The sequence below is a fragment of the Cydia pomonella genome, chromosome 5, assembly GCF_033807575.1.
Source record: "Cydia pomonella isolate Wapato2018A chromosome 5, ilCydPomo1, whole genome shotgun sequence".
NCBI classification, from domain to species: domain Eukaryota; kingdom Metazoa; phylum Arthropoda; class Insecta; order Lepidoptera; family Tortricidae; genus Cydia; species Cydia pomonella.
In genome coordinates, this window is record NC_084707.1 from 10,610,846 (window position 1) to 10,629,734 (window position 18,889).

The following is an 18,889-nucleotide window of genomic DNA, read 5'->3' on the forward strand; positions in this document are numbered from 1 at the left end:
GGTATTTGGTGAAATGGAAAAATATTCTTTCTCGGGCCCGAAAACGGGTCTGTTATCAGCACAGCGCGCACAGTGCGTTTTATAAATACTTGGAGAAGTTTAACTATAGTCTGGCAAACCAATTAAAACAAATTACAACCCTTCCTTACGAGCCCAGCCTAATTTGTCGTGTTTTTCTACTGACAAAATTGGCTTGCCAGACTATGGTGGCATTTCCATTGTAGTGAAAGCAAGGTTACACTTTTTGGTCACACAAATAAAAGTGCCGAGGCTTTGTAATTGATTTAAGTCATTACACATGGTTATTTTCAACAATATGTATTGTATAAATGTAATTTATTGCTATACGAAGCAAAATAGAATATATCGTGTTATATTATAGACTTATAGTATAATAGACATATCATGTAATAAAATAAAATCACACTTCTATAAGTTGACCGGAGCAACAACTACAAGGATGGAAATTACTCAGGTCTAAACTTATCTTTTTTGGGTCGATTAGTGTATTATGCTTCAAATTGGTGAGCAAATCCATCACCTTGGCCATATCAGCTTGTTTAGCTTCATCTTGGAAGTATGAAGACAGTTGGGCATCTCCAGCAAAACGCATAAGTATAGCTCCCAGCTCTTCTAACTGCTTTCTCAGGCGATCACACTCAGCTTGGAATATTTTCACCTGAGCACTTCTTTCTTCATCTCTCTTTTTCAGTAAGCTCCGTTGTTGTTGATACAGTGCAACATACTCGCAAATTGTGTCAGTTTCATTCTGCAACTGCAATATTATATGTTCGAGTCTGTGTTTTTCGTCTGATAGGTCCGCCACTTCAGCCATTATTTTGAGAAATCTTTCTTGAAGTTTCAACATGGCATGTTCTTTTGGAATGTTTGAATCATTTGATGTTTCTGATGAAGCCTTAGTAGCACCTTCCACTGCTTCTTCAACTTCATATTTATTCTCCTCTTGTTCAACATTATTATTATGATGGTGATGGTGGTAGTGGTCATGGTTGCATGTTCCCTTTGCTTCGTGAATGTGTTCATGTTCTGTTACTTCGCTGGGTTCAATGACATTCTCGTCACTGGGAAGCTGCTCAAGATGATTCTCCAATTCTCGGCACCTTGTTTGTAGCCTTATCATTTCTTCATCTTTGGCCATTAATTTAATATGCATATCTTTTGCCTTTTCTTCAAACTCAGACAATTTAATAGTCAGCTCCCTGTTCAAATACTTTTCTGCTGTTAATTTTTCAACCAGTTCCAACTTGTCTTGACTCTGAAAGATTAAGATTTAAGATCCCAAGTAAGGTCAACCTTCACTCTGTTAACGGGATGAAATAGTTTATTTGTTTTACAAGGGGGGAAAGTTGTTATTTAACCGCTCCTGCTAATATTGACCCCATCAAACGAAAGATTTTCGAAAAATGGAGTCTTGAGCGATGCGAGGGTTTCAAGGCACGAGGGTGAAACAAAATTTGCCCCCGAGTAAAGCACAAAAAATCTCACCACACCAACCGGAAGAAAATTACTAGTAGCTCAAGAAAATTAAGCCTAATTTGGGAAAATCAGGGGAAATAATTCGTGTAGTTTTGAAAATTGATATACTTATACCTTTTGGTCTCCAGATAAACATACTAAAAGTCCTCGAGGGTGGGGGTTGTGCTGAGGGTGTAGGGGGGGTTGAAGTAACCTTTTTTCAGTTTTTTGCTCATATTTCGAATATCTTTACGAATAGCATTATGATTACTACGGACAAAATTTTTACCATAAAGTTCCCTACAAATTTGGTTATGACTATTTTTACTTGGGATAATTCGGATCGGGTTTTTTTTATGTATATTTTGATCCTGCTTTTAATTTCCGATCTCAATTTTAAATGTAAATAGGCTTTGTTTTAATTTTTATTGTAATTTTAAGTTAGTTTAAACTTTAATTTAGTAGTAATTTTATTTTGACATGTAAATTGACTTTATGAAATGAGTTGCTCTACTGGTACTTTGCATTTTTCAGCAAAGTAAGGACATCATCGATATCCCCCATTTAAGAAGTATAAAACTCATCACAAAAATATTCCGACAAACACGCAAAATTTGCGGCTTTTATTTGATTCATCGCCGCCAACAATCAATGAAAAACAAAACATTTACGTGCATGATTTTTCTTAGGAAGATTTCTTTGAAATTGCGCCTGCTCTTTTATAAGACATGATTTTCTGAGTTATTTGAACTTAACATATGAAACATTAAAAGTACTAAATCCTGGCGTAATTAAAATAATTGTACCTTAGCGTTTTTTCTTAAAAATGAGATCGATAACGTGAAAAATTATAACGCCTGCAAAATTGTAATAGCAAGCAAAATATAAAATGAGTATAACTTGGAAACCACAAATAAAATGGCTCATATTATAATTGAATGTGAAGGTACAAAAAAGGTACAAAAATTTGGCATTTATAGATTTTATCAATAACCACGGGAACATAGCGTAATAAAGTACACCCGCCATTCTGACTGTCAGGATGGCGGGTGACCTGTTTTTTGATGATAACTTTATGTACCGTGAGGTACAATTTATTTTAAAGGAGGTACTAAATAGTACAAATTAGGTACAAAAATATGGTATGCTTTTCATTTGATTTTATTTAGGTACACCCGCCATTCTGACTCTCACCCTTTACAGGGTTCATAGCTGATCCGAATTGGGTTACCGGTCTCCTTATTAAAAAAAACTACTTACTAGATCTCGTTCAAACCAATTTTCGGTGGAAGTTTGCATGGCAATGTATATCATATATTTTTATTAGATTTTTCATTCTGTTATTTTAGATGTTACGGGGGGAGGGGGCACACATTTTACCACTTTGGAAGTGTCTCTCGCGCAAACTATTCAGTTTAGAAAAAAATGATATTAGAAACCTTAATATAATTTTTAAAGACCTATCCATAGATACCCCACACGTATGGGTTTAATGAAAAAAGATTTTTCGAGTTTCAGTTCTAAGTATGGGGAACCCCCAAAATTTATTGTTTTTTTCTGTCTGTGTAAAAATCTTATACGGTTCATAGAATACATCTACTTACCAAGTTTGTTGAACAGTATAGCCCTTATAGTTTCGGAAAAAAGTGGCGGTGACATAATCGGACAGACAGACGGACATGACGAATCTATAAGGGTTCCGTTTTTTGCCATTTGTCTACGGAACCCTAAAAACATATAAGTAAGCTAATATTAATATGATGTAATAATTCCAAATTAAACAACATAAAATATTTATTATAGGTACGTAACAATAAATAAATAAAATTTTAACAAACAACATTGATTGAATTGCTATCGGCGAGTAGAATAGGAAGCCGTAGCAATTAAAAGTTAACACGTAATATAACCCCATCCCATACAAGTTGTAGGACTCTTATCGCCAACTGCTGGGCGAGCTCGGCAGATGTGTTGACCGCTCAGGCCAACCAGTATAAACGCGTATCTCTGGCGCCCTCTCTTTATCGATGAGTCGGTTACGTTACGCTGGTCTGCTCGACAGCGCGCTCCGATGACAATATCACTGTACTGCTTACCAGTTGCCGATTTACACTACGTACCTACCCACTTTTTTCTTACAAAAATAAATAGGTGTTTTAGAATATATTTTATGCTATTCGTGCTCTATGTAGATAATGTATATTATGATTGCTTGTATTTCTCTATGTAAGTGAATTGTAATATTCTTTTGGAGGAATAAATTCTTATTTAAATTATAATTTCATCCAAACGTTAATTTCTCTCTAAATATTTATTGACGACCGGTTTGGCCTAGTGGGTAGTGACCCTGCCTACGAAGCTGATGGTCCCGGGTTCAAATCCTGGTAAGGGCATTTATTCGTGTGGTGAGCATGGATATTTGTTCCTGAGACATGGGTGTTTTCTATGTATTTAAGTATTTATAAATATTTATATATTATATATATCGTTGTCTAAGTACCCTCAAAACAAGCCTTATTGAGCTTACTGTGGGACTTAGTCAATTTGTGTAATAATGTCGTATAATATTCGTATTTATTATTTGCACTTGCACCGGTTTAAATATTAAATATTTTTGATCACTTACTGATGGCAGGTTACTGAAACACTATACTATTTCTACTGTTTTATTAGTATTGAACTCTAACAACATTTTGGTGGTCACTACTGGGAAAATAATTCTCACCTTTTACCAGTACCAAACCGAGTTGGTAGTAACTAGTGGGATTTGTTTTTCCCAGTAGTTACAAGTGGTAAAAGGTGGGAAAAAAATCCCAGTAGTTACCACTGGTAACAAGTTGGTGGTAACTAGTGGGAATGGGCAGTAGCGTGGACCGTAGCGCAGAAAATTATCTTTATGGCAAAAAATATTCTTAATTATGTTTAGTTTTCCTTTCTTACACAAGTTTTTGTCAAGTGGTGAGTGACACCCGTCTCCTGCCATGTCTAGTCTATTGCTCACATGGGTTTACACCAGCAAAGTTAAGGAGAAAATAAGAACTATGCAGAGAGCTATGGAGAGAAGCATGACGGGGCTGCGGAAAATATACAAAATAAGACACGCAAAAATCAGCTCTCACCCATGCTCTCAAGCTTAAATGGAACTGGGCTGGCCATGTAGCCCGCATGACAGATAGAAGATGGACCATACAAACCACAAAATGGAAGGGACCACATGGAAAACGCCCCCCCCCCCCCCCCCCCATCCCCCCACAGGCCGAAGAAACGCTGGTTTGGAGACATTACTCAAATAGCCGGTAAGCAATGGATGGAGACAGGAAAAGATAGAGAAAGTTGGAAAAAGCTGGAGGAGGCCTCCACCCAGAGAGGGATCCATATGAACAATATAAACGAAAAGAAAGAACGTGGAAGAAAAAGCTATAATATATAATATTCACAACTTTTTGTTGAGGTGTTTTTTAAATGTCTGTGGGATATCATTTTCCACCATGTGATCAGGTATTCTTAGATATAATTTATTTCTACAGGTGTAATAGTCATCTGCTTATAAGCAATAAATAATGATTTTTGTTGCATTACATGTTTCATTTCAATTAAACATGACATTTTTTTCTAAAAAGTAGGTAACTAAGTTGTCGAGGGATTGGCATTGTATCAAATATGATACATATGATTTTCCGGAACTGGAAAACCCTAGATTTTCTCTTATTTTTTAATAGGCTACTATGCGAAATAGGTGACTTAGCCTTATCAACTTGTCATAATAGTAATTGTCAATTTTTCGATCTATTAATTACAAAAAATTTAACTGAAATATGGTTAGTTTTAGTGAAATGGTGATTGACAGAAGGTTTTTAAACATTTGATTTTCTACTCAATCAAAATAATCATAAAGCCATTATGCGAAGTATTTTAAAGATTGATTTTATGCAGAAAGTAATTAATCTTTTTAACTAACCACATTAGGCTATTAGTGTCAGTATCAGAATATCAAGAACACAAAAGAAATCCAATTGCAATGTTTGATCATTTCACAAATTGCTTTAAACTTGTTTTATTTATAGTATATACTATAGACTTATTTAGTTCCCCGCCCATAGATAAATTATTTCCAACCTCATACTTACCAGTTTTATAAAAGCTTCCTCAAGATCTTGAACACTTGTTTTCAATTTTCTATTCTGCTCAGTAGCCCTTTGTGCAGCAATTTTATCACTGGTTATATCTGCTGTCAATTTTGTGATGCTTATTTCATCATGGGTACATGATTGGGACTCTCTCACTTGGCTTAACTCCTTGACTTTAGCTTCACTCTCTGAATAACATTTCTGAAGCTCTTCATACTTTTTGTTTAGATCATTTAACATTTCCTAAAAAAAATTCAAAGTGTATATTAAAGGTGTAATAATATAAGAACTTTATTAGATTGCGCACCAACAAATTGATAAAAACAATATTTTAGTCAGACCAAGTTGGCACCGATTTAGACAGCCTAGACAGTGCAAGTGTTCTTTGAACGACAAACTTCTATGAAATTATGAGGTTTACTTAACACTTGCACAGGCTGAGCTGTTAAAATCACTACCAACATAGCATGGTCTGACTTTATTACCATGGTATTTCTGTAACTTTGCTGTAATTCATCTATATCAATATTAGTCCTTGCTTTATTGTCCACAGCTTCTTTAAGTATATAGTAGTTTTGTAACCGAATTTCCATATCACCAATTTGCTCAACAAGACCTGTTTCCCGGTTGGTCAAGTCTTGAACTTCTTTTAATAATTCTTCATTCTTTGCTAGAACTGCTTTTAGCTGAGAATTTAAATCATTAACATAATGTTCATAGTGTGAACTTATTTGGTCTCTTTCTTTCTGCAAACTCTTTAGCTGTTGTTCAAGGTTCAAAATTTTCTGTTGCAATGCCACATTTACTTGAGCATCTTCTTTTTCACCTTTAGGTGTAACACAATCAGTTGAACCATTTGTTATTTGCTGTAAATGCAATTGTGTAGCATCCAGTTGATTTTGAAGTTTACAAAGTTGACTGTTGAGCGAATCATTTTCAGTTTCTTTAGCTGTAAGAATAGTTTTTGTAAACTCCAGTTGGTCTTGCATGTTGTTATTAATATCAGTTAATGATTTTTTTTCTGCATAGAGGTTTTCAATAAGTCTGTCTTTTAACAAAATATCTTCAGTTGCTGCCACATATTTGTCATTTAAGTTCTTCAGATTTTTTTCTAAATTGTTAATATGTTGTTTTGATAAGTTATGACTGGCAACAGCCGCAGCATACTCAGTCTCTGTCTGAAATAACTTCAATTGCAGCTCATTCACTTTTAATTCCAGATCTCTTTTACTTGACACAAGAAGTTCTGTTACATTTACCTGTGGGCCCGTTACATTTACAGCCTCCAATGTATCATTTTCATTTTGATATACCTGATTTATTGTTTGCTTTTCATTATCTACAACCTTAGGATTTATAACTGTAAGTGTATCAGGCATACTATAGGACAGTAGTTCCTTGTTACATTGTGCTTCTTCTTGATTGACATTTCCTTCTTTAAGGACTACTTTCTTGTCTTGATGATCTTTTAACTGTAAAAATAAACAAAAGAGTATTACTTTACCTTAATAGTACTTACATAGACATAGAAAAGTTTTATTTAACATCACAAATATCACATTGGTACATTTGAACATAAAATCTTAAAACTACTAAAACAATTTAACACTTACGAGCCCCAATGCAGAAGAGTTCGGCTACTATTTAAAATTGAAAGTAACTTTTTTTCAAAGTCAAATCTAGTAAGAATTTAAAAAAAAAGTGTTGTAAAATTAATCAACTTTATTTCTTATATAATACAACAAAAAATATTCATGTATTGCAATAAAAAAATACAATTCTTCTATCAACTACAACGCATAGTTCGGCTATCGATCTTGAGTACGCAAAATAGTTCGCCTACCACTTAGTTGTCTCACCTTAACTCTTAAGAACAGCCTTGATCCTCAATGGCATCGTCGCTACCAACTCTTCGCACTCTTCTGGGGTTGTAGACTCCCAGACAGCAACGATTTTCTCTTTTAAATCACTTTTTGACCTCGATGGAAACTTGCGTAATTTTTTTTCATTTTCCACCACAATGTTTCAACTTTCAATGGGTGACAAATCTGGACAATTCAACGGCCACTCCATAGTGGGGATTCCTTTAGACTCGAGCCAAGTCTTCATGGTCTTCGCAGTATGGCAAGATGCCCCATCTTGTTGAAAAGTGTAGACATTTTCATATTTCAAGCTTGGAATAGATGGAATTAAACTGGTTTTCAAAATGTCCTGGTATTTCACTGCATTAACAGTCCCTTCTACAAAATGCAGGCGGCCTACCCCTTGTGCCATATCATCACAGACCCAGGAAACTTAACTTTTCTCTTAATGCAGTCCTTGATGAATGCTTCGTCTTTATTTCGAACGATTTTTTTTCGTTCGTCGCCGACAGTTACTTCGAATTTTGATTCATCACTCCATATTATTTGACGCCATTGCTCAGTAGTCCAGTTAGAGTGCTCGCGAGCGAATTTCAGCCTCTTCTTTTTCTGTAACTCCATTAGTAAAGGTTTTTCCTTGGCCGTGTAAAAACCATATCCCATTCTTTTGAGAACCCTTTTGCAGGTAACCACTGACACGTCTTTCTGGATCATATCACGCCATTTTACAGTAAGTTCCCCTGCACGAGCACGGCGGTTTTGTTTGATAATTTTCTTTAAAACTCGGTTTTCAGCTGCACTCGTCATATGCGGTCGACCAGACTTCTTCAAACACGAAATTGTGCCGTGTTTTTTGCGATGCTGGATGATTGACCGGACAGTAATAAATCTCTGGCGATTTGGTTGGTAGATTTTCCACTCTCACTACTGGAAATTTTAATTTTCCTGACTTCTTCTGTTACTGGTTTTCCGTGGCCCATGTTGCTCTAAATTACTTATAATAATGAAAAAATACTTGGAGTATGTACTTATATTTGTACCCTTTGACATATTAAATGACAATGGGTTGCAAATTTATTTGAATCATTTTTATTTATTTGAGTAATAACATTAAAGAGGCTTAACGCTAGGCATGTACAAACTATTTTGCATCAATTAAGAACCTGCCAAACTGTTTTGTGAAACCATACATGAATGAATATACCTAGAATTTTTTTTCTTACATTGTATTTATTGTGCAATAGTATAAAAGCAACATTGTATTTATGGAGTATAATATTGTAGAAATCGTTTGCTGCTAATGCCTTTCTAGAAATAAAACGAGTTGATATAAGATTCATATACTTAATAATCTATGACTTGACTAACTCTTCTGCATTGGGGCTCGTAATAGTGAAAATATAATGTTACAGTTTTTAAAAAAGATATGAATATTCTCATTCAACTAAACCAAAAACCAGGGCCCCGACAACCCTTTCCGCGATAAAAGCCTTTCAATGGGCGTCCCATAAACATGGCTAACACATTGAAAGACTGTCCAGTTTGAACTGCAAGCCCATATATTTGACTAGCCCTTACCGAAAAACTTAGCAAAAAATAAAGCTAGCCCTTTGCAATTGCTTACTGCTATCCTATATGCCTTGCAATCCCTTAATAAGGGTTACCCTTATCATTAAGCGCTTTTTATAAAGCTTTCCCTTTAGTAATGTCGTAGTTGAGCGTTGCGTGAAAGAGGCTGAATTAGTATATATCTATGCTAGTGTATGAAAAGGAAAGAAAATACGTTCCTAGGGAAGGGTTTTTTAAATAATTTTGTTCGCTTACCATCTACTATATACTAGTACAACTACAATTACTAGTATAGTAGCCGTTGCCGTGCATCGTATTAGCTGAGTGATGAGTCCGATTGCACTTACGAAACTAGGCGACTTTTTAAACTTAATTGTACCTACTGGCTGACAAGTGTGAACTGATTAAAATAAAATAAGGTCTACAAGTCATATATATTTAATTAAATATGACTTTTCTCTAAAGTTTAACAGAATAGTACACAAGTAAGTCCGACTCACCCTTGACTGCATATTTCTAATAGGTAGTAGCAACGGCGTAAACAACAATAATAACAATTAGGGTCACTTCTGAAATTAGGGTCTCTTCAAAAATTGTGACTTATACCAAGTCTAAACGCACAATTGTTTAAGAATAGGTATTTTCTTTTTCACCGCCTTAGATCCTCAGCACACGGAGCGTAAGCGTCGCGTAAACGTATCGTAAAAACGTTACGAGTACGAGACGCGTAAGCGTAATCGTTTAATAAGTGGAATCTAGCTAAAATCATGGTGTCGCTGGCGTCAGATGTCTTCGCCGGATGTATCAACGATCTTACTTTCTCGTCAGATGAAGAAGATTTTTTATTGTTTGATAAGGCTGAAGTTTTGTTTTTTGCGCCCATATTACGCTACGTCTGTCATAATGACGACAGAAAAGACTTGTTTGAAGTTGTTCGCGCTCGCAGCGCTCTCGTTCTACGCGCGTATTACGATACGCTTACGCGTTTCTTACGCTTACGCTCCGTATGCTGAGAGCCTAAGTATCTGTAAAACGTCAATGAAGAAGGTTTCGCGCTCATGGTTTAAGTACGGCAAAATAAATTTTTCTTCATCGGAAATCCACTTTGTCACGGTTAAGTACTCATAGATATATGGTCATAAGAGGGCCATTGCCAGGGCTAAATACGATTTCGTCGACAGAATTGGTCATGAATTGGTGAGAAACTAGCGAGCTACCCCACTGGGAGTCGCGCGTTCTGGTCGCTTGCCAAAGCTGCCGAGGGAAATTTTTGTAAGTCGTCCTTACCACCACTGCGAAAAGCTGATGGTCATCTGGCCCACAGTGCAAAGGAGAAAGCCAATCTTCTTGGTTTGCTACTATTTTTGCCTCAAGCTCGACCCTAACCGACGACGGTTGCGCCGTGCCGCCCACCATCCCACGGTGCGTATATTCCATGCCAGAGATCTCATTCACGCAGAGGGATATTCGGCGGGAGTTGCTATCGCCGACGCTCATAATTCGAGCGGGCCAGACGGCATACCAGCGATTGTGCTTAAGCAATGTGCTCCTGAGTTGTGTCCCGTGATGGCGCGCCTTTTCACAATCTCTAGCAAGAAACGGCATGTTCCATCTTCGTGGAAGACGGCCCTTATGCACCCTGTGCTTAAAAAGGGCGACAGATCGGACCCATCGAGATTCAGGCCTATCGCTATTACCTTTCTTCTCTCAAAGGTCATGGTGCGTATAATTAACGCAAAGCTGCTGAGATACCTAGAAGAACACGACCTGATCAGCGACCGCCAGTATGGTTTCCGTCACGGTCGCTCGACTGGTGATCTTCTATTGTATCTCACACACCGCTGAGCTTAGGCCATTGAGAGTCAAGGTGAGGCATTCGCAGTTAGCCTAGATATAGCGAATGCGTTCGATAGGGTCTGGCGTAGGGGTCTCCTATCGAAGTTACCATCTTATGGACTGCTGCAGGGACTATGCAAATGGATCGCTAGCTTTTTTTTCCGGCAGACGCATACGAGCCGTAGTAGACGGAAGCTGCTCCGATAGCATGGACATTAACGCTGGCGTTCCGCAAGGTTCTGTGCTATCCCCAACGCTGTTTTTGCTGCACATCAATGACATATGTTGTCTAACGACGACATTCATTGCTATGCAATGCAGACGACAGTAGGGGATGCCTATTACACAGGCCGTGCCAACATAATCCCTCGTTCTGTGGTGCTGGAGAGTCGTGAAAAGCTTGTGTCGGACATTGAAAGCACTCTATCCAGAGTTTCGGTGTGGGGTTGGGACAATCTAGTCCGATTTAACCCCACCAAGACACAAGTTTGCACGTTTACCGCTAAGAAAACCCCATTTACTGTGGTGTGGTGTGGGAAGGAATGGCTGCGCTGGCATCCAAAAAACTCGGTGTGCTCAATAAAGCGAGACGATACTTTACAACTGCTGCTATATAAATTTCAGTCCCCATATGGAGTATTGCTGTCACCTTTGGGCAGGAGTACCTGCATGCTAGCTTGGACCATTCGACTCAGTCCAAAGGCGCGCTGTACGTACGAATCGTCGACGATCCCAAACTCAGAGGCGGTACTGAACCTTTAAGTCTAAGGAGAGACTTTGCATCCTTGTGTGTGTTCTACCAATGGCCGCTTTCTATCACCGCACCGCTCGCTCGCAGGGTGTTCATCCTCACTGTACAGGCTTTGAAAGCCTATGTTAAAAATGGAGTGCTAAGTGTGTGTTATAAACTTTGCGTAAAAGAATCGGCAGGCGTTTACAGTGCATGGAACAATTTTAATTGTCATCGCTCACTTCAAATACGAGCTCTGTACAAGTAACACCTTTTTTCATTAAATTAATTTTGCATATATATGGGCATTTGATTTACACCATCATATCCTCTAAAGATATGACACTGACACCCTAGAACCTAATTGGTCGCGTACTATGCGGTTTAAGAGGAATTTCCTGCCGCGAACGCTTCGGCTGTGAAATGAGCTTCCTGCTGAGGTTTTCCCGAGGGGCTATAGTATGGGGCTCTTCAAAAAGGAGTGTACAGGTTTTTAAAGGGCCGGCAACGCGCATCTAATACCGCTGGTGTTGCATGCGTCCATAGGCTACGGTGACTGCTTACCATCAGGCGGGCCGCATGCTTGTTTGCCACCGTCGTGGTATTAAAAAAAAGGTAGTAATATAGTGATATGATACTATCTAATGCAAATAAATCACATGTAGTATATATTGGGTAGGTATATCTTTATTCGTTTCACTTGATTGCCTTCTAGCTAGATAGATGATGGAAAAAAAATCTTTGAAACTTCATTCCATTCCAATCCATTTCTGCCCATTCCTTCCAATATTTTCAGTTTGAAAGAAAAGATAAATATCTTATTAGAAAATGGGTTTTTATGTAAAATAATAATAATAGATAGATACATAGGTAGTTTAGATCTTAATGGCAAATATTGGACACAAATATATTTTATATTTGAGAGAATAATTGAATAAAGCTTAAATAATAAACGAAAAGTCAGCTACCACTGCCAAAGCCACTAGGTCAAAGGCTGAACTTCAATGAAGCAATTCTCGGACAAAAATCAATGCCGAAGTATCGTAAAAATCGAGGCCGAAAACCCGGAGCTTCTGATCTGAGAATTAGAACTTGGTCGAACGGATCCCCACTGTTTTTGTTACACCTCGTATTTACAAACGTCGATATACTCCCTTGTTTGTGTCTTGGTTTAATTCAAGTAGTGTATGGTTCCATATTTTAAAATATCATCCATTTAATTTCTATCCAATAAAGTTCATTTACATATAATCTAATTTCATTCCCTTTCATACATGATTTATTACCTTCCCTCGGTTTTACATTTCCGCCTATGCCTTCATTACATTCCTTACATGTTCCTTAAAAGTAATAGTAGTACTAGTATATTTCATTACACAGTTCAAGAGCTAGCACCTCTGGAGTTGCAGGCGTCCATAGGCTACGTGGCTGCTTAACATTAGGCGGACCGTTTGTGTGTTTGTCGCCGCCATAGTATTAAAAAAACAATACATATATAATGAATAAATACATATTTATAAGCACATAATGAATAAATACATAAATATCAAAATAAACACAAATAACTTTAGAGGACAAAAAACGTTCTACGAAAAAAACAATAAATCGGTACGAAACTAGAGATCGGCCCGTAAACAAAGACACCGCGCATGGAATAAACTGGATTTTATTGTTCTTAACCGGTTAATCTGACAATAACTTTATGAAAATGTTCTCTAAATAACCGGTTTAAAAATAACGGTTTTTCGAACCAAACTGAAATTTTAAGGTTTCGCGCCAAGTACATGATAATGGTTTGTAAATTTAACCGGTTTCGGAGCCTTGCGAGTAAGTATATTATTTGCAACGGGAGCTAATGATAACATTGGCACGTGTCTAAGACTGAAGAAAATAGCGCCGTGACGATGCGCTCGATCCGCGCAAAGCAACAGACAATCACAACTCTTTGCCATTGAAAATTGAACCGTATTTAATCTACAGCGGCTTCGATCATTCGGAAGCGCGCGAACATCAAAGAACACCGCCGCCAACAACGATCGCTTACTATTGGATTTACAGTAATGTGTGCTTTATGAACAAGGTAGATGATTTAAATTAGCACGCTTATATGCTGAAAGGGAAGCCCTTTATAAGGCTAACCCTTATAAGCGATATGCAAGGTATTGGTGAGCGGATGATAAGGGTTTTGTAAGGGTATTAGGATACCGATACCTCAAAAGGGTTAGCTTTAATATAAGGGCTTTAAAAGCAAAATGAAAGGGTTTCGCCGGGCAAAGGGTATGGTGAGTTAAGCCTTATGCAAAACCCTTACAAAACCCCTTATAAGGGATAGCGGGCCGGTCCCTGCCAAAAACTGATACCCTAAATTAATAAACTACAAAAATTTGTTTAGTTCTTAATTTACATGGTATTCTCAAATAACTAGTGCTACCCTGGCGGTTGTTGCTACACTGGCGGTTGTTTACACAGTTGTAACGACAATAATTTACCTTAAAAACAAAAGATTGTGGTATAAGTTGATGCATCTGGCAAGCTAATTCTCACAGATATTTTTATCTCATAGGACGATAAGAAATATTAACCATAATCTTAACATAACGAGTTGTAATAGTTTTCATACCTAAATGACTCGGTAAATATCGCTACTGTCTTTTGATATGGTTAGCATGTGTAGTATCAGATATGCGTGTGTAATATAGTGTTTAAATTATAACATTATTGCAAAATACCTTTTTGCGAGCTAAAGCCAGTTTAGCCGCTCTTGCGTCCATTTTTAAGATTGCTCAGTTAGATCGGTAAGTTCACGCCTGAGAATTATCATAAACTTTTATTTTTTATTAAACATATTTAATCCACTATTGCTAGATACTTTTTCTCGTAACTTTTATCATTTAAATCTTAGATTCCTTTTTAGGATAAATTTAATTTCACGAAGATAATTACTCATACTATTTAAGTAATGTTGTTACGTTTACTATTTCTGTCAATCAGAAAAGAGCATATAATCACTACGTTTTAAGAGACAGGACCAAAGAGAATATAATCTCTACGTTTTAAGAGACGGGACTTCCATACCAGCGAGTGGAATCAGTTTGTTTCGCAAATCATTACCAAAATTTACGACAAAGAACTGTCAAGGAACCATAATACCAACATAACCGATTAAAATAGTGTAGTACGCTACACGCTTGCGATTCTTATTGATATCGATAAAATGGGGAGCGTTGAAACATAGGCTCCTGTCTACAAATTTTGTACTCGAAATCAGATTAGCATCGAGTCCACATTTAAGTGGTATGTTATATAGTGGATAGTTCTTTTAGTGGACTAATATCTGATCGGGATGAATGTGGACCCGAATTATTTTGATACAGTTTTTAAGTCGTGTTTTTTTTTATAATAAAAGCTTTATTTTCAAAATGATCTGCACATACATGTTTCAATAAATGTAACTTTTCTATGGGAAGATGTATCAGGTCTTCGTTCCCAACAAATTTGACCCACTGCCTGCATCTGAAAATATACAGCCTTTGACAAACATGACTTTATATACAGTTTATATTCCAAGTGTTTGCTAATGAGATGATCAACTGATTATTTAGCGCTAATATGCAACTATAAATGATGTTTTTCGGCATCCATTTATCAACAACCTTTTATCGATGCTCTAACTTTTAATGTATTTATATGTCTGTTAATCATGAGAACCGGTCTGACCTAGTTGGCAGTGACCCTGCCTATGAAGCCGATGGTCCCAGGTTCAAACCCTGGAACGGGCATATTAGGTATATGTAAATATATATATCGTTGTCTAAGTACCCACAACAGTACTAAGTCAATTTGTGTAATAAAGTCCTATAATATTTCTTTATTTACCATAAAAACAGAGATTAATTTTCTTACATTTGAGGTTAATATATTAAATAATGACTAGATAAAAAAATGTTAACTAATGACCACTAATGCATAAATTATGGATAATTTATGCATTATTAATCTTCGACGAATTAATTATGGTCATATCATATTGCATGCAAGTTCTCAGAAAATTTCACATATTTAATTTAATTATTTACACTGATATACAAATAAAACTACAGTTATCGATGGTTATAGTACATCCCTAGTTCACAACGAAAAAGAATATAAAATATCTAATTTTCGATGTGTGTATAGCCTGCTGACCCAAAATAAGGTCAAAAGTATCTAAAGCAATACTTACCAGTCTTCAGCCAAGGGAAATTTCGCCATAAAATCCCTTTTTTCGTGATTTTCTCGAGTGGCTCGCTTGCCACAGTTTATAACCGTTAGTATATATTCGCTATTTTGCTTGTTTTAAGTTACTTATTGTTTTTTTTTTGTTTAATGCCTGCACGTACTACTGTTTCTGTTTAGCCTGATGGTTGACTGGTAGAGAATGACTTTAGGTATTAATACCTGCCATAAGGACCTTTTAGGCATGGACGGCCACAAATATGCTAATTAGAGGTCCACTAAAGGTAGTTTGACCCTTGGAGTTTAGGCCGTCAACTCCCGACCGATTATGTCATTAAAATTTCAAATAAAATCAAAATTCCAATGACTCAAAAACGACATATGCCACTTGAAGAGTTAACAATATGTAAGGTGGTTCGATTTTCATACAAAAAACAATCGCTATTTATTAATCAATTACACAATATTATTACATAAATAGTTGCGCATCTATCTACTTTCGACTATTCATTTGCGCTAAATTAATAGAAAAACTTTGTTTCATACAGAAATCATGCAATAATCAACGTTATATTTTTATAAATTTTACTCATGTGTGTGTGTGTGACAAATGTCGTGTACAAATACATTGCGGCGTTGCCACTCCATGCCTCGGACGGCCATCGGTGCGACGTTGCGATGTTTGACGCGTTTTTAGCTGACTCTGTCGACACTGACACTCAGTGTGACCAGGCGTACGATAATTGTCGTACATGTACGATAATTTGGGCCCCGGTATGACGTAATGTTCCAAAGAGCATTATCGTACACTAAAGTACTATAATTTCAGCCCTTGGATGATGCCACCTTAAAAGTCTAGTAATTTGAAGCAAAATATGACACTTTCTCTCAGAAATAGGCTAAAATTAGTATTTCTGGGGTGTTCGGCTCCTTGGTGTAAGTTTAAAGTTTAAAATGTCACAATTTCCTGTATACCGTTTTAGTCTATCCCAAAAATACACAAACATAAATAGATTTTTTGCGCAATTTAGACGAAAATTGTATTTTTTTTATTATTCATTCGAAATTTAAGCTTATTTTGCTAGACATTTTTAGAGGCTGCCTTTTTGATTGGCGTACGATATTTTTTTCAACGGTACAATAATATTGACACTCAAGTACGATAATTCTCTTCCGCTCACCTGGCAACACTGCTGAAACTTGACAGGACCTGGGGGCCTACCGCGAAAACCGAAATTCGCAAATTGCGGGGATCTTTCTCTTTTACTCTCACTAAGACGTAATTAGAGTGACAGAGAAAAATTCCCGAAATTGACGAATTTCGATTTTCCCGGTAGCCGCCCTGGTGCTTGAGGTACTTGATAGAAAACAACGCTGCCGCATGTTCTGAATTGTGATTTTATGTGTTTTTGGATTGAAAATGATAGCAACGTCTAAATCAAGTTACAAAAATCATCGATATTCTGATCCGCGAAAAACCAAGAAAAGTGTAACTGTAATTGGAGTCTACAAAAATGACCAATTCATAGAAAATATGACCTAGAAACTAGTTCACTTTTATAAAACTCAATTTTGCCCGAGATTGTACTTAGGCGAATACCTAAGGGACCTAAGTGTATTGATCTTGAATAATTAGTTGGCTAATACATATATGACTCCAACATGATATGGACATTTACATCATAACTATTATACCTAGTTGGTTACTAAGTTCTGTTACTCGATTTCTTTCTTTCTTCCTAGCGTTGTCCCAGCATATTGCCACGGCTCGATGGAGCTTGGGGTCCGCTTTGACAACTAATCCCAAGATTTGGCGTAGGCACTAGTTTTTACGAAAGCCACTGCCATCTGACCTTCCAACCCAGAGGGTAAAACTAAGCCTTGTTGGGATTAGTCCAGTTTCCTCACGATGTTTTCCTTCACCGAAAAGCGACTGGTAAATATCAAATGATATCTGTTCTGAAGTTCTGTTACTCGATTTGCAACCTCTTTATTTCCGTTAAAACAAATGCTACCGAAAAAATAAAAAAATACATAATGTGGTGGATTTGTGAGCTATAATTATATACCACACATAACGCTTATCTCGTCGTATCTATAATGAATTGGGGCCTAAAAGAGATCGTATTCCAATTTTTTGAAACGCTTGTATTACTTTCTATATTAACTAAAAGTTGCCTTAAAATTCAGCTTTTATACTAAAAGCGGCTTTAAATATGTTAAATTAACAAAATATATTTTGACAGATGCTTTCGCGCCCAAAACGCTGTTTGAAAATTGTGTGACGTCACAGTTTATGGTTTGACACGTAACTACATACCTACACACGTAGAAGATACGAACTGTCAACTGACATTTGTCATTTGTTGTTAATCGCCTAACTGTCAACAGTGTCAATCCGAGAGTTGTGACGTCATCAGAATCTTCAATGACGTTTCGAGTTAGGTCACGTGACGTGTGCCAAAAGATATTTTAAATTCAATATTTACAAAAATATGGTCATTACAGGTCCCCTAAAAGTAGTTTAACATGTTCTTATAATCCAAAAGAATTTATTGGGATACAATTATGCCCTAAGATTTGTAGATGGAAACAACCCTATTGCGTTGCACAAATGTGGGCACCCGCCAAGCATGATTTTGGGTGTGTCATACTCAGGGCTAACATAGATCCATTTCTGTGAAAAAGGTGTGAAAACCCGAAACTGGAAACCGTTCTCGAACCAATAGTGAAGCCCTTAAGCCACACCCTATTTCAAAACCAGCCATGGATCTTTGAACAGGACTCAGCTCCTGCACATAAGGCAAAAACAACTCAAGCCTGGTTTCGAAGGAACAAAATTGACTTTATTGCCCACGAAGACTGGCCTTCCTCCAGCCCGGACCTTAACCCCCTGGATTATGCCATATAGCAGGTTATTGAGGAGAAAGCCTGTGCTAAACCCCACACAAATCTTAACTCCCTCAAGCGGGCCATAGTTAAGACAGTGACGGAATTAGACATGACAATCGTGCGTGCCGCTATTGAGGACTGGCCTCGTCGTTTAAGGGCCTGTGTCAAAGCCAGAGGAGGCG

At 37.0% G+C, this 18,889-nt stretch overlaps 1 protein-coding gene across 1 annotated transcript; it reads right to left on the reverse strand.

The window, feature by feature from the left end:
• Window positions 1-270: 270 nt before the first annotated feature.
• On the reverse strand, window positions 271-14,584 carry LOC133518268 (golgin subfamily A member 2-like). The gene is made up of 4 exons (XM_061851915.1): window positions 14,330-14,584; window positions 6,089-7,075; window positions 5,604-5,846; window positions 271-1,276 (listed from the first exon to the last, which is right to left on the reverse strand). The coding sequence occupies exons 1-4, from the start codon at window positions 14,369-14,371 to the stop codon at window positions 422-424; spliced, it is 2,127 nt and encodes a 708-aa protein (XP_061707899.1). The 5' UTR covers window positions 14,372-14,584; the 3' UTR covers window positions 271-421.
• Window positions 14,585-18,889: the final 4,305 nt, after the last annotated feature.

Bases quoted from the DNA above. Each gene is read 5' to 3' on its own strand.
- LOC133518268 (XM_061851915.1), bottom strand. From the start codon at position 14,371: ATGGACGCAAGAGCGGCTAAACTGGCTTTAGCTCGCAAAAAG. The intron at 5,847-6,088 runs GTAATAAAGTCA...AATTTTTTTTAG, and splicing joins AAAGTTACAGAAATACCATG to GAAATGTTAAATGATCTAAA. The intron at 1,277-5,603 runs GTAAGTATGAGG...TTAATCTTTCAG, and splicing joins AGGAAGCTTTTATAAAACTG to AGTCAAGACAAGTTGGAACT.